Source organism: Labeo rohita, chromosome 12, assembly GCF_022985175.1.
Source record: "Labeo rohita strain BAU-BD-2019 chromosome 12, IGBB_LRoh.1.0, whole genome shotgun sequence".
NCBI classification, from domain to species: domain Eukaryota; kingdom Metazoa; phylum Chordata; class Actinopteri; order Cypriniformes; family Cyprinidae; genus Labeo; species Labeo rohita.
In genome coordinates, this window is record NC_066880.1 from 4,639,740 (window position 1) to 4,653,439 (window position 13,700).

The 13,700-nt window shown below is 28.5% G+C and overlaps 1 protein-coding gene across 13 annotated transcripts in view; it reads left to right on the plus strand.

The window, feature by feature from the left end:
* jakmip3 (Janus kinase and microtubule interacting protein 3) overlaps positions 1-10,533 on the plus strand; it is a 59,456-nt gene extending 48,923 nt beyond the window's left edge. For 4 of the 13 annotated variants that reach the window (XM_051123829.1, XM_051123831.1, XM_051123836.1 and 1 more), the window contains 12 exons: positions 966-1,049; positions 2,631-2,693; positions 3,003-3,101; positions 3,217-3,315; positions 5,008-5,067; positions 5,180-5,245; positions 5,353-5,421; positions 6,788-6,865; positions 7,044-7,250; positions 7,531-7,596; positions 7,783-7,849; positions 10,008-10,533. In XM_051123829.1, the coding sequence (XP_050979786.1) occupies positions 966-1,049; positions 2,631-2,693; positions 3,003-3,101; positions 3,217-3,315; positions 5,008-5,067; positions 5,180-5,245; positions 5,353-5,421; positions 6,788-6,865; positions 7,044-7,250; positions 7,531-7,596; positions 7,783-7,849; positions 10,008-10,048 (999 nt within the window). In that variant the 3' untranslated portion in view covers positions 10,049-10,533. Of the gene's footprint in view, positions 1-965; positions 1,050-2,630; positions 2,694-3,002; positions 3,102-3,216; positions 3,316-5,007; positions 5,068-5,179; positions 5,246-5,352; positions 5,422-6,787; positions 6,866-7,043; positions 7,251-7,530; positions 7,597-7,751; positions 7,850-10,007 lie in introns of all 13 variants that reach the window. The other 9 variants (XM_051123834.1, XM_051123842.1, XM_051123840.1 and 6 more) reach the window with 3 other exon arrangements.
* Positions 10,534-13,700: the final 3,167 nt, after the last annotated feature.

Consider the following 13,700-nt stretch of genomic DNA (forward strand, 5'->3'; position numbering starts at 1 on the left):
ATACAATTTATATACTTTTTAACCTCAAATGCTTGTCTTGTTTAGCTCTGCGTAAACTCGATGTATTCCGGTTCAAAACAGTTAGGGTATGTCGAAAAACTCAGGACAATTTAAAATAGGACAATTTTGAAGTTGGAGAAGAAAATGAGATGGAGTTTTTCGACATTTTTAAGTTTAAGAATTTTACATTTAGTCAGCATAAAAAATATTATGTAATATTGAACTACATGAAAACGTGGATATTTGAGTTGAGTAAACTTAAAATTTTAAGGCAGCACAAACACTTACTTTTTTAAGTTAAAACAGCTTTTTTTTAGTTTTTTTTTTTTAGTTTTTAGTTTTTTACAGTGTAACCTAAATGCAGAGCTAGACAAGACGAGCATTTGAAGTTAAAAAGTAAACAATTTTTTTTTTTTTTTTTTATTTATTTTTTTTTTTTTTAAATTAATAACCAATCGTTTCACTAGATAAGACCCTTCTTCCTTGGCTGGAATCATTTAGATCCATTTGAAGCTGCATTTAAACTGCATTTTGGAAGTTCAAACACGCGGGCACCATTGAAGTCCACTATATGGAGAGAAATCCTGAAATTTTTTCTTAAGAAACATAATTTACATAATTAATTCTTTACGACTCAAGAAAGAAAGACATTAACATCTTGACAAGGGTGTGAGTAAATTATCTGTAAATTCTATCATAAATTCTATCTGTAAATTAAATCATAAATTCCATCTTATTTTTTAACCCCTTTCCTCCAATCACCTTGCAACAATCTGGTAACGCCCACTTTTCACAATGAGATTCCTGAAAAACAACATTAAGTTCCGCCCGCATTTGTTTCCTAATTATATATAATAATTTACTCTAAAATATGCATTTTAATGGTTTAAAATGGTTTACAAATGACATCCCCCCCCCCCTCCTCTTACAGATGTGCAAAAATTACAATTATTTGTTTGTTTTAGACTCGAGAGCAGCTTCAGGCTGAACTGATCCGGTACCAGACCAGAATAGCAGATCTAGAATGTGTCTTAAGTCATCAGGGACAGGTAAGTACAGTTAAAACTAGGGGTTAAAACTTAAGTTGTCATTCAGTACAACTTAAACTATTTTGAGTTGACTGAACTTAAAATTTTAAGGTAGTGGGGTAAAAAATTATTTTAAGTTGACTCAACAAATTGTTGTTTACAGTAAAGTGGTGTCTTAATAATTTAATGTACGCTTAAATTAATCTGTTATGAAACAAATTATGACAGCCACTGTATAATTTAATATATTTCGACAACAAATTAGATATGTTATAGTTATAAATTATGTGCAGTTTGTGCAAATTATGTTTGCACAATATAAATGATGTGCAAAAGTTGAGTGTTGACTATTATATTTAAAAATAGCAATTAAATATAAGTTTGGGCCCTGTTGTTAAATGTAACCATATAGTAATATAAAAGGGCTCCTTATAGTTTAAAGCATAAGCTGAGGTAGGTTTTCATCACTAAGAAAAATGTAATTATAACTGAATTTATTTAAAGAAAGAGCAACTTGTTCAGTAAACCACTGTTTAATTTTTTTTAAAAAGTTTAGTTTTTCCCCCTGCTGTACCAAAATACCGAACTGTGACGTTAAAACTGAAGTACGTACCGAACTGTCAGGTTTGTCATTTAAAATGTCATTTAACACGGTTGTACTTGCATAATTCCATTAAAGAAATAGTTCACCAAAAATGATTTTTTTCTGAAAATGTGCTTACCCTTCAGGCCATCCAAGATCATCAGAACAAATTTGGAGAAATTTAGCATTACATCACTTGCTCACCAATGGATCCTCTGCGGTGAATGGGTGCCGTCAGAATGAGCGTCCAAGCAGCTGATAAACACATGACAATAATCCAAAACACAGAGCTTTTTACTTCACAAGATGTTAATTGATGAACGGGAGTTGTGTGGATTACTTGTGGATTATAGTGATGTTTATCTGCTGTTTGGACTCTCATTCTGACGGCACCCATTCACTGCAGTGGATCCATTGGTGAGCATGTGATGTAATGCTAAATTCTTCCAAATGTGTTCAGATGAAGAAACAAACTCATCTACATCTTGGGTGGCATTTTAACAAAATTTTCAGCAAACACTTCTTCACATGTGCACAGTTTCTTGGACACTTTCCCATTTGGTTGCATCTGTCAACGCAATAGTTGCATCAAAGCTCTCAGAACCAAAATTTCTGCTGTGTAACTTTTGGACCCCATTGAAAGAAATGTAATTTGATTAGAGATGATGAATATGTCTTACAGTGGCACTCTTGCTTAGTTTTTTAATATTTAATTCATCTGAGGGCCACTTATACTCCAAATTGAGCTTTTTATGTGGCAACACACGCATGATGGCAACTTCAAAAGTAATCCCATATATTCCCTCAGTGAAGAAAATGTGAAAGCCAGATAGAGAGCAGTGCTGGTCATACATCAGTCTGGGCTGTGAGGGTTACGTGCACGGCTGAAATTGCTCTGGGATCAGAGATGCACTGAAGGAAAATGAGTCTGGGAGAGTGTTGGAGAGAATTTTACACAATAAAGTCTGCTAGCATTGAATCATTCAATCATTTGCATTGATGTTATATGTGTTTTTCAGGATATGAAGTGGATAGAGGAGAAGCAAGCTTTGTATAAACGCAACCAAGAGCTTGTGGAAAAGGTGGGTGACATTCATGTTTCTCAGAGCATGTTTTATTTTGTTAAAAAGTTTCTATTAATAACACAGTTGAAGTTTTTTAGTCTGACCTGTGTGACTTTGTGTAAACTTTGTGTAAAGACAAAAAAAAATGCTTCTTTGTTCAAATTACAGTACAAAGGCGCTGGATTATAGGAATGACCCAAATATGACTCTCGCTCTCAGTAGTTCAGCAGTGATGTTAATTAATTTCACAAAGCCGATTTCAGCCAGTGAATGCAGCTCATTTGTTTTCGCAGACAGTTTAACCCACACCGTGTTTTTTGTTCCTAGATTAAAAATATGGAGATGGAGGAGACGAGACTGAAAAATGAAATTCAGGATGGAAAAGATCAAAACGAACTCCTGGAGTTCAGAATTCTTGAACTTGAAGTGAGTGAAGATCTTTCTACTCCAAAAGCTGTCTTGTGTTTGCAAGTATATTTGACACTTCTGGAAGAGAAGATTGGTCTGTGAGAATAACAATGATGCTCCTTTGTTTCTCCAGGAAAGAGAGAGAAGATCCCCAGCCATAAACTTCCAGAACATTCATTTTTCAGAGGGCTTGAGTCCCCTACAGATGTACTGTGAGGCAGAGGGTGTTACTGTGAGTCACCCTGAACCGTATGCCTCATGTCTCTATAGAGAGACTGGGGCTAGTTGTCACATGGTGGAAGGTGTCACATGTAACTATATAGTTTTAATAATGAACGATCAGGTTGGGGCAAGTTGTCACAGTGATACTGTGGCAAAAATGCAATAACATTCTTTTTTTTTATTCATTCATTATTGTTTTAAATTCAATATTATGCTACATTATGTTTTATAAATATTGTTTTCTTAATTTTTAAATAAGACTTTAAATAATAGTTACCTTATGTTTTCATAATTATTTTACTCATTAAATCTTTTAAGAAAAATATTTTCATATTATTTTATTTTATTTTATTTTATTTTGCCTGTAAGGTAATGGGAGTTTGGTTGGGTTGATATATGGTTAACATCATGAAAAAAAGACACATGTGTGTATATATATATATATATATATATATATATATATATATATATATATATATATATATATTAATATTAATATTAATATTAATATTAATATTAATATTAATGTTAATATATATACATTATATTTGTATACATAGTATTTTATATTTTATTAAATAATGATTTCATATTATGCTGTCTTATGTTTTCATAATTATTTTACTCATTAAATATTTTAAAAGAAGCCTTATTATCCTAAATATAACACATTTTATTTTAACATTTATTAAATAATGATTTAATATTATATTATATTTATTTTCTTATTATATTTTCGTATTTATTTTCCTCATTGAATCTTTCTATATTTTACTACATATAATGCATTTAAATACAGATATGTTGTGCCTTTTTACTGTAGTATTTTATATTTTATTAAATAGCGATTTAATATTACATTACCTTATTATATTTTCATAATTGTTTTACCTATTAAAACTTTTCTACACATAACACATTTTAAATACAGATATGTTTTGCCGTTTTACTTTACATAGTATTTTACATTTTATTAAATAACATTTAATATTATTAACTTATGTTTTATTTTTATGTAATTATTTTACTTAATGATATTTTTAAAAGAAAGTTTTTTTATACACTTTTCATAAAACAATTAAAAACAGATATTTTTGCTCTTTTATTTATGTAGTATTTTATATTTTATTAAAAAGATTTAATATTATGTTACCTTAAGTTTACCTTATGTAACTGTTTTACTGATTAATCTTTTAAAAGAAATATTTGTATATATGACAATATACATTACAACACATTTGAAATACAGATATGTTGTGCTTTTTTTGTTTTATGTAGTGTTTTTAATTTCAGGGAAAAAAAGTTTTTTTTTTTTCCCAAATAAACAGCAGTTGATTCCCATTGTGACAACTTACCCCACATAGTTTGACAATACTATTATGATAATTAAAGATATCATAATATACTTTGTTAACAATTATTAAAAATCAAGACATTGATGAAAAGCAGTGCCACAAAAAAACACTTATTGTAGATATTTGACTAGATTTTAATTCTTTGAAGGTTATTGTTGAAGTTTATTGCACATCTCAGTTGAGAAATTATTTGTTCTGCACAGTTTTCAGTTTAGTTTATCGGATGGAACTGATATCAGACCAAACGCGTAACAGATTGTCAGTGATTCAGCACAGATCTAATCTGCTGATGTCTGAAGGAGGATTCGTGGTTTATTATCTCAATTAAAGTCTTTTTCACACCACAGGACATTGTGATCACAGAGCTGATGAAGAAACTTGATATTCTGGGGGATAACGCCGTAAGTGTATGTTGATTTCATATGTAAATGTGTGTGTTTACTCATGCCTGGGTGTGTCTGATACACATGCGTATCTCTGTCACTGATGTCTCATCTTTTTATTGGACGACACGCACAGAATCTGACCAATGAAGAGCAAGTGGTGGTTATTCATGCCAGAACGGTACTAACATTAGCAGAAAAGGTATGATCTGTACTTCTTTTTAACATTATTTTATTTCATGTTCATTTCATGCTGTTTCAATGACTGGTTTATGTGTTTATGTCCTTGGACATTTCTGTTGTGTCCAGTGGTTAGAGCAAATAGAAGTCACCAAATCAGCATTACAGCAGAAAATGCTGGACATTGAAAGTGAAAAGGTAAATTTATTTTATTTTATTTTATTTTATTTTATTTTATTTTATTTTATTTTATTTTATTTTATTTTTGCCAATAAGGTAAGGAAATTTGATCATGTTGGTATATAGTTAACATGAACATATATATGTATTTAAAAAATATATTAAGGCTTCTAACAGCAGGCTTATTTGTTTTATTTTATTTTAATATTTTATTTTATTTTATTTTATTTTATTTTTATTTTTTTCCAACAAGGTTCTAGCAGCAGACTTATTTATTTTATTTTATTTTAATATTTTATTGTATTTTATTTTATTTTATTTTTATTTTTTCCAACAAGGTTCTAGCAGCAGACTTATTTTATTTATTTATTTATTTATTTTGCTATCATGAAAATATAAAAAAAATATTAATGGTTACAACAGGCTTATTTTATTTTTTTTATTATTTTTTGGGAATGGGAATTTGGCCAGGTTGGTATATGGTTAACATCCTGAAAAATATATATATATATATATATATATATATATAAAAAAAATATTAATGCTTCTAACAGGCTTATTTTATTTTATTTTATTTTATTTTGTTTTGTTTTGTTTTAGTTTTTTTTTTTTTTTTTTTTTTTTTTTAGTATTTTATTTTATTTTATTTATTTATTTATTTATTTATTTTATTTTTTGCTAATAAGGTAATGGGAATTTGGTCAGGTTGTTATATGGTTAACATCATGAAAATATATATTTAAAAAAATATTAATGGTTCTGATAACAGGCTTATTTTATTTTATTTTATTTTATTTTATTTTTTAAAATTTATTTATTTATTTATTTATTTTTTTTTTTTTTTTTTTTTTTTTTTTTTGCCCAAAAGGTCAGATTGGTATATGGTTAACATCATGAAAATATATATAGTTATATTTTAAATATTAATGGTTGTAACAACAGGCTTATTTAATTTAATTTAATTTAATTTAATTTAATTTAATTATTTTTGATCGGACTGGTATATGGTTAACGTCATGAAAATATATATATATATATATATATATATATATATATAAAAATATTATTGTATCTATTTTATTTTACTTTTTTATTTTATTTTATTTTATTTTATTTTATTTAAGGTAATAGGAATTTGGTCAACATCATAAATGATTATGACCATAATATGGTTAATATTATGAAAATATATAAATTTATAAAAAATATATATATAAATAGTTCTAACAGCAGGGTTGTTTTTTAATTTTAAGTTTTTATAGAATGTAAAAATCAAATAATAATAATAATAATAATCAGTAATATATGCAGGATGACTTTTGTTAATTTGATGTAATGTTTTTACACCAAAACTATTATTTCCCCTTGTCATTTTCCTCCGTAGGATCTTTTTAGCAAACAAAAAGGCTATTTAGACGAGGAATTAGACTACAGAAAGCAGTCTTTGGACCATGCGCATAAGGTAAGAACTGTGCATCATGTTTTAGAGATAACACATGACCAATAATCCATATGGTTTAGTCTGAAGCACTGCAGAGGAGTGTTACTCTATTTATTATGAGATGCAGTTCTGCCCTCCTGTGCCCCCTGGTGGTGAATGCATGTCATCTCTGGCCCACACCCCTCTGTGTTTCTCTCAGCGTATCCTCGAGTTGGAGGCGATGCTGTTTGACGCTTTGCAGAGGGAGGAGACGGGTGGGAAGGTGTCCGAGCTGCTGAACGAGCAGGACCGTGATTCGCTGAGAGAGGCTGTGGATCAGTGGAAGAGGCAGGTCTTGAGTGAATTACGAGAGAGAGATGCGCAGATACTCAGAGAGAGGATGGAACTGCTACAACATGCTCAAGCGGTATATACATCTAGAAAATATGCTTATTTCACTTGCAACATACTGTATATATACACTACCAGTCAAGATATTTAATGTTTTTTCAAAGAAGTCTTTTCTCCTCACCAAGCCTGCATTTATTTGATCCAAAGCACAGCAAAAACAGTAAAATTTTGATATATTTTTACTATTTAAAATAACTTTTCTATATTTGAATATATTTTAAAATGTAATTTATTCCTGTGATTCAAAGCTGAATTTTTAGCATCATCACTATTATCTGTTTTTCCTGTCTCAACAGAGGATAAAAGAGCTGGAAGAATGGATAGAGACACAGAAACGACAGATCAAGGAACTAGAAGAAAAGGTAATCATATAGATTACTCGTCTATCATTTTCTCAGGTCAGCACAATTTTCTTCCCCAACAATGTTTTTATCTTTGTCTAAATGTAATGTTTATTCTCTCCTCTTTGTTCCATTGTGTTGTTTTTTTTGTCTTTTGTTTTTGTTCCCATGTTCAGTTTTTATTTTTATTTTTATTCTTTTCTTTAGCCTTCATTCTTTGGTCGTAGCTCTTCCAGAAAGCAGGAAACGGTGCCATGCGGCTCAGTGGACTCCGGTAATACACGATAACTTCAAACACACTAGATTATAAGACCTTATTTTTCTTTTCATCTACTTTGTGGTTGAAATTGAGAGAATACTTACCATGATAATTGTGTTTATATTTACGATGATAATCATGTTTTCCACCAAAATAGCATAGTTAATACAGCTATTGCTGTTAGTGTGAAATCGTAGTAAACTAGAAAATGAAAGTCTGTCAAGGCAGACTTTGAATGTTTGAGGACAGTATAATAGTTTGTATTATATTAGTTTGAGAACAATTTAAAAAGATTTGAAGACTTTGTTATTTGTTACACTACTGTCCACAAGGTTTTGGGTGAGCAAGATTTTTTTAAAGAAATTAATACACTTATTCAGCAATGATGCGTAAGTGTCAAAAGTGGCGGTAAAGACATTTATAAAGTTACAAAAGAGTTCTATTTCAAACAAATGCTGTTCTTTTGAACTTTCTATTTTTAAAAAAGTCCTGAAAAATTCTGAAATGTAATCAAAAGTACAAAAAATGCTGTAATATTGTGAAATGTTATTACAATTTAATGTAATGGTTTTCTGTTTTAATATACTTTAAAATACACTACCAAGTTTTTGAACAGTAAGAATTTCTTTAATAAAATTTTTTTTTTTTTTTTTTTGAAGAATTTTCATCTGCTCACCAAGGCTGCATTTATTTGATCCAAAGCACAGCAAAAACAGTAAAAAAAAAATAATATTTTACTATTTAAAATAATTGTTTTCTATTTGAATATATTTTAAAATGTAATTTATTCCTGTGATTTCAATGCTGAATATTTAACATTATTACTCCATTATTACTCCAGTCACATCTTTTTTTGGTGGTGGTGGTGGGGGGGTATGTAGTTCTAACAACAGGCTTATTTTTGGTGTTTTGTTTTTGTTTTTTCGCCAATAAGGTAATGGTGATGTGGACGGGATGGTATATGGTGTATATATATAAAAAAAAAAGTTAATTTGTTAATTGTTTTAATTTTTGTTTTTACATTTTATTTTATTAATCCGTTTAGTTTTTTTGTTTTTTGTTTTTTGTTTTTTGTTTTTTTTTGACCAATAAGGTAATAGGAATTAGAAATTATTTCTAAATAAAGGATGATTATAAAAATAGATATATATTTCTATTAAATAAATATATTTATTTCTTTATTTAAAAGTTCAATAAAATTTAAAAATAATAATAATATATATGTATAGAATTACATAGGCTGTATATAGTAATTACTGTAAAATAAATAATAATAATTTAAAGATACTATATATGGTATACTTTATATATAGTATCTTTGTTTATATATTAATAATAATAAATTAACATATTTTTTTATAAAGATATTTGTTTTTAAGATAATGCTTTATATATGTAATTATATATTTTTATGTTACATATATGATAGAAATTAATACTTTGATTTAAGAAGAATTCTTTAAATTAATCAAAAGTGATGATAAAGACAATTATAATGTTAAAAGATTTCAGATAAATGCTGTTCTTCTGAACTTTCTATTCATCAAAGAAACCTAAAAAAAATCTACTTACCTGTTTTCAACATAATAATAATAATAATAATAATAATAAATGTTTTGGAGCAGCAAATCAGAATATTAGAATGATTTCTGAAGGATTGCGTGACACTGAAGACTGGAGTAATGGCTGATAAAAATTCAGCTTTGATCACAAGAATAAATTATATTTTAAAGTATAGTAAAATAGAACACTCTTATTTTAAATTGTAATAATATATCACAATATTACTGTTTATTCTGTATTTTTAATCAAATAAATGCAGCCTTGATGAGCAGAAAAGACTTATTTAAAAAAAAAAAAAAAAAAAAAAAAAACATTACAAGATCCCAAACTTTTGGCAGTGTATATATACAAAAAGAATCCTGAGAAAATACAAGTAATGAAGCAGCACTGAATGATTTCTGAAGGATCTTGTGACATTAAAGACTGGAGTAATGGCTGCTGAAAATTCAGCTTTGCATCCCTAGAAAAAATTGCATTTTAAAATCTATTAAAATAGAAACCAGTTGTTTAAAACAGTAATAATATTTCAAATATGTACTATTTTTACTGTATTTTTGATCAAATCAAAAACAGCCTTGGTTGACAGTGTATAAATGTTATTTTTGTTTAGCTCACAGGCCTCAAGTGTTCTTCTGTACCAGAGGAGGGTGACACACATGTCATCAGGGGTCCCAGCCATCTCTTCTGCGCTGATACAAGACTTCAAACTGTTCACATCCACTCTGGAACATGGACATGGAATATGGTGCTCTCTTCATCTTGTGGACTCAAACTGTTTTTATCCTCCTGACCTTTTGAACTTTGCTTTGTGTGACCTCTGTGCGTGTGGAATTTAAGGACTCTTAAATTGAAACGCTCTCTCCTTTCCCTGCTAAGCAGGTGGTGCTGGAGGTTGCTTCCCTTTGGAAGCCTGATGGAATGAGAGATGTTACGTTAAAATCCTTCCTCCCACTGTTTACACTCACTCTGCTTCGGTTCCCGGTGGTACGTCTGGTGTTTGCGTGGTGGCGTTTCGCCCGCTCCTGTGCATTGAAAGAAATCGAACTGAAAGTGTAATCTTGGAAGTAAAATTATGTCTGGTTTTCTAATGTACAGGAGCAGTGTTCAAATAAATTTCTCAGAGGAAGACTGAAAAAGTAAGAGGATGTTTCTGTGTCTTTTTATGTTCGGTGAAAATAAAGTGACAGTGGATTCTGAGGTACACAAGTGTCTCTAAACAGAAACTCAAGGTAAGGTAAGCTTGATTTGTACATGCTTTGAATATGGTTGGTTGTGTGCCTAAAGGAATTAAACATTTACATAATATTTATTATATTTTAGTACTTCTGTCAAATAAGGTCCAGGTAATATAAATGTATAGAATATAGAATCGGGTTAGTATATGGTTAACATTGTAAAAAATATATATATCTATACATATGTATATATGTATATATATTATACTTATTTTATTTTATTTTATTTTATTAATCTATTTATTAATTTAGTTCTGTTTTCTTTTGTTGGGAATTAGGTCAGGTTATATACAGTTCAGGTTATATAAGTTTATTTTATTTTATTAATCAATTAATTATTATTTATTTATTTATTTATTTTTTATTTTTATTTTTTTTGACCAATAAGGTAATGGGAATTAAGTCAGCTTGGTATATTGTTAAAATCATGAAGCTATATATTTATATATTTCTAAATAAAGTATTAATGATAATAAAAATTGGCTTATTTTTTTATTTAAATTTTTTATAAAATTTAAATGCAATAATAATATATATATATAGAATTACATAGGCTGTATATAGTAATTACTCTAAAATAAATAATAATAATTTAAAGAGACTATATATGGTATACTTTATATATAGTGTGTTTATATACTACTAATAATAAATTAAAATATTTTTGTTATATATAATATAATAATACAACTCTTTGTTTAACATTATTAATAAATAATAATATATAAATAAATTATGTATACTAAAGAAAGATAATATTAAATATCTAAATATTATTATCTAAATATTATTATAATTAATTATTAATATGTTTTAAATTATATAAAAGTTTTAAAAATAAGCTCGTTGTTAATATTTTTTTAAAACATATATACATTTTCATATTATTTATTCGTATACCAACCTGACCAAATCCTTATTACTATATTGCCAGAAATTAAAGTAAATTAATTGTAAAATATGTTACATGTTATATATGTAATAAGAATCTAATGAGAACCATCAAAAAATTAATTACAAAATACAAATTTATATATATATATATCTATATATATATATATATATATATATATATATATATGTATATATATATGTGTATATATATATATATATATATATATATATATGTATGTATGTGTATATATATATATATATATATATATATATATATATATATATATAGTTTTTTTGTTTTTAAGGGTCTAAATTTGTAAGAAGAGCTTATGGAAATGAAAGTGCCCGTTATTATTATTATTATTTATTTATTTTTTTTTTTTTTGAATGTAATTTTAGGCTATTTGTCCAAGAGGTTGCAGTTAAAGAGGACTCAGATGGTATTTAATGTCAGCAACAGTGCAGTCAGTAGAGGGCGCTACAGAGCAGTTTATAATTTAAATTTATAAAGGTTTTTGACAAATTTGCAAGACTGTAATGTAAAAGCTGAGTTGTCAGAATTTCTAGAGAAATATTTTAGTATCTAGCAGTACATATTAGGAGGTTACTAAAGTTTTAAAGCAGTAGTGAGGTCTTGTACATACCTTGAGCTGAGTTTTTTTTTAAGACGCTAAATTTATCATGTTTTGAACTTACCATGTTGCTGAGCTCATATACTTTCCAGTCTGGTAAAATTCACCACTTCTATAGAGGAGAGGAGATAGTGGTAAAATCTAGGTTTTCCGCCTCCGGCTGGTTCTTCCATCTCACTCTGTTACATCTGCAACTCAGAAATGCCACAGCCTTACAATCAAAGAGAAACCCAGGAAGCGGAAAAGGCTCTGGAATATGGGCTGCAGCTCACAGATACCCAGGAGTTCTTTGTGTTTTCCGAAATAAGCAAATGAAAATAGATGTCTTTTACGATCACGGCCTTTGAAGGTTCGGCTTAACTACAAAACAGCAGGAAAACCCATTTTTGCTACACGATGTGAATTTAAAAAGACCATTTGATATGGAAATAAACAGCATGTTTAGTTTACTCACACATGCACTCTCCTACTAAAACTGATTATGAATTTATTGTGTCTGTGACTGTTGGTGCTTTTATTGTTTTCACAGTTTGCACAGTAGTTGATGCTATATTTTATAGATGTTTCGATTCCACACGTGTAAGAAGTGGTGAGATTGTCTCTCTGGTCAGGTATGAATGTAAATGAATCATGTCTCTGTTTTATTAGATGCAATGCAAGCCCTCTTTCCTCAGGCTATTGTTAGACTGCACCTATTGTGCTTTTATATGATCTATTCTGGCTGTAAAGTGTTTTAACGCATTCACTCCCAGAGGCATCAGCATATGGGCCAGGATTCCTCTCCTTTGGGCACATCTTCAAGCCTCCAGATGGACTTTCCCAGATCTCCACATGCACAGATGAGACCAGGCACACTGTAAACGACATCTGCAAGCACTTAGTGTGTTTAGCATCTGCCTGTTTAGCATGAAATTGCAATACTTTTTCCTAATGCAACCCATAATCACTGATGGAGGATTAAAGTAGATTTAAAAAAAAAAAAAAACTTATTTTTGAAGGCAATGATGTAATTATCGTAACAGTAGTTATGCATTATGCCATGAACAATATACAAAAAGGTGATGAGTGATATTGGAGGGTAACTTATATGAAAACATATCATTAAAACATACAATTGCTTAAAAAAAAGAAATGAAAGAAAAAAAAAATGTATTCACCAAATTCAGTGCCATTTATGTGTTCATGTAGGTTTAATACTTTTTGAAAACTTCTATACCTTTTTCAAACCTGAACCAACCTTGTCATTTCATAAATTGACTATTTAGACTATTTATTTGTATTATTTTAAATGTGAGGTCAGTTTGTCAAGATAACATCACAATTTATTATTTTTTTATCATTCTTACATTTTTATATCACTATACATGCAGTTTTGCGTCCTCATATTAATTTACACTACCAGTCAAAAGTTTTTGAACAGTAAGATTTTTAATGTTTTTTAAAGAAGTCTCTTCTGCCCACCAAGTCTGCATTTATTTGATCCAGAGTAAAATTCTAAAATATTTTTACTATTTAAAACAAGTGTTTTGTTTGAATATCTTT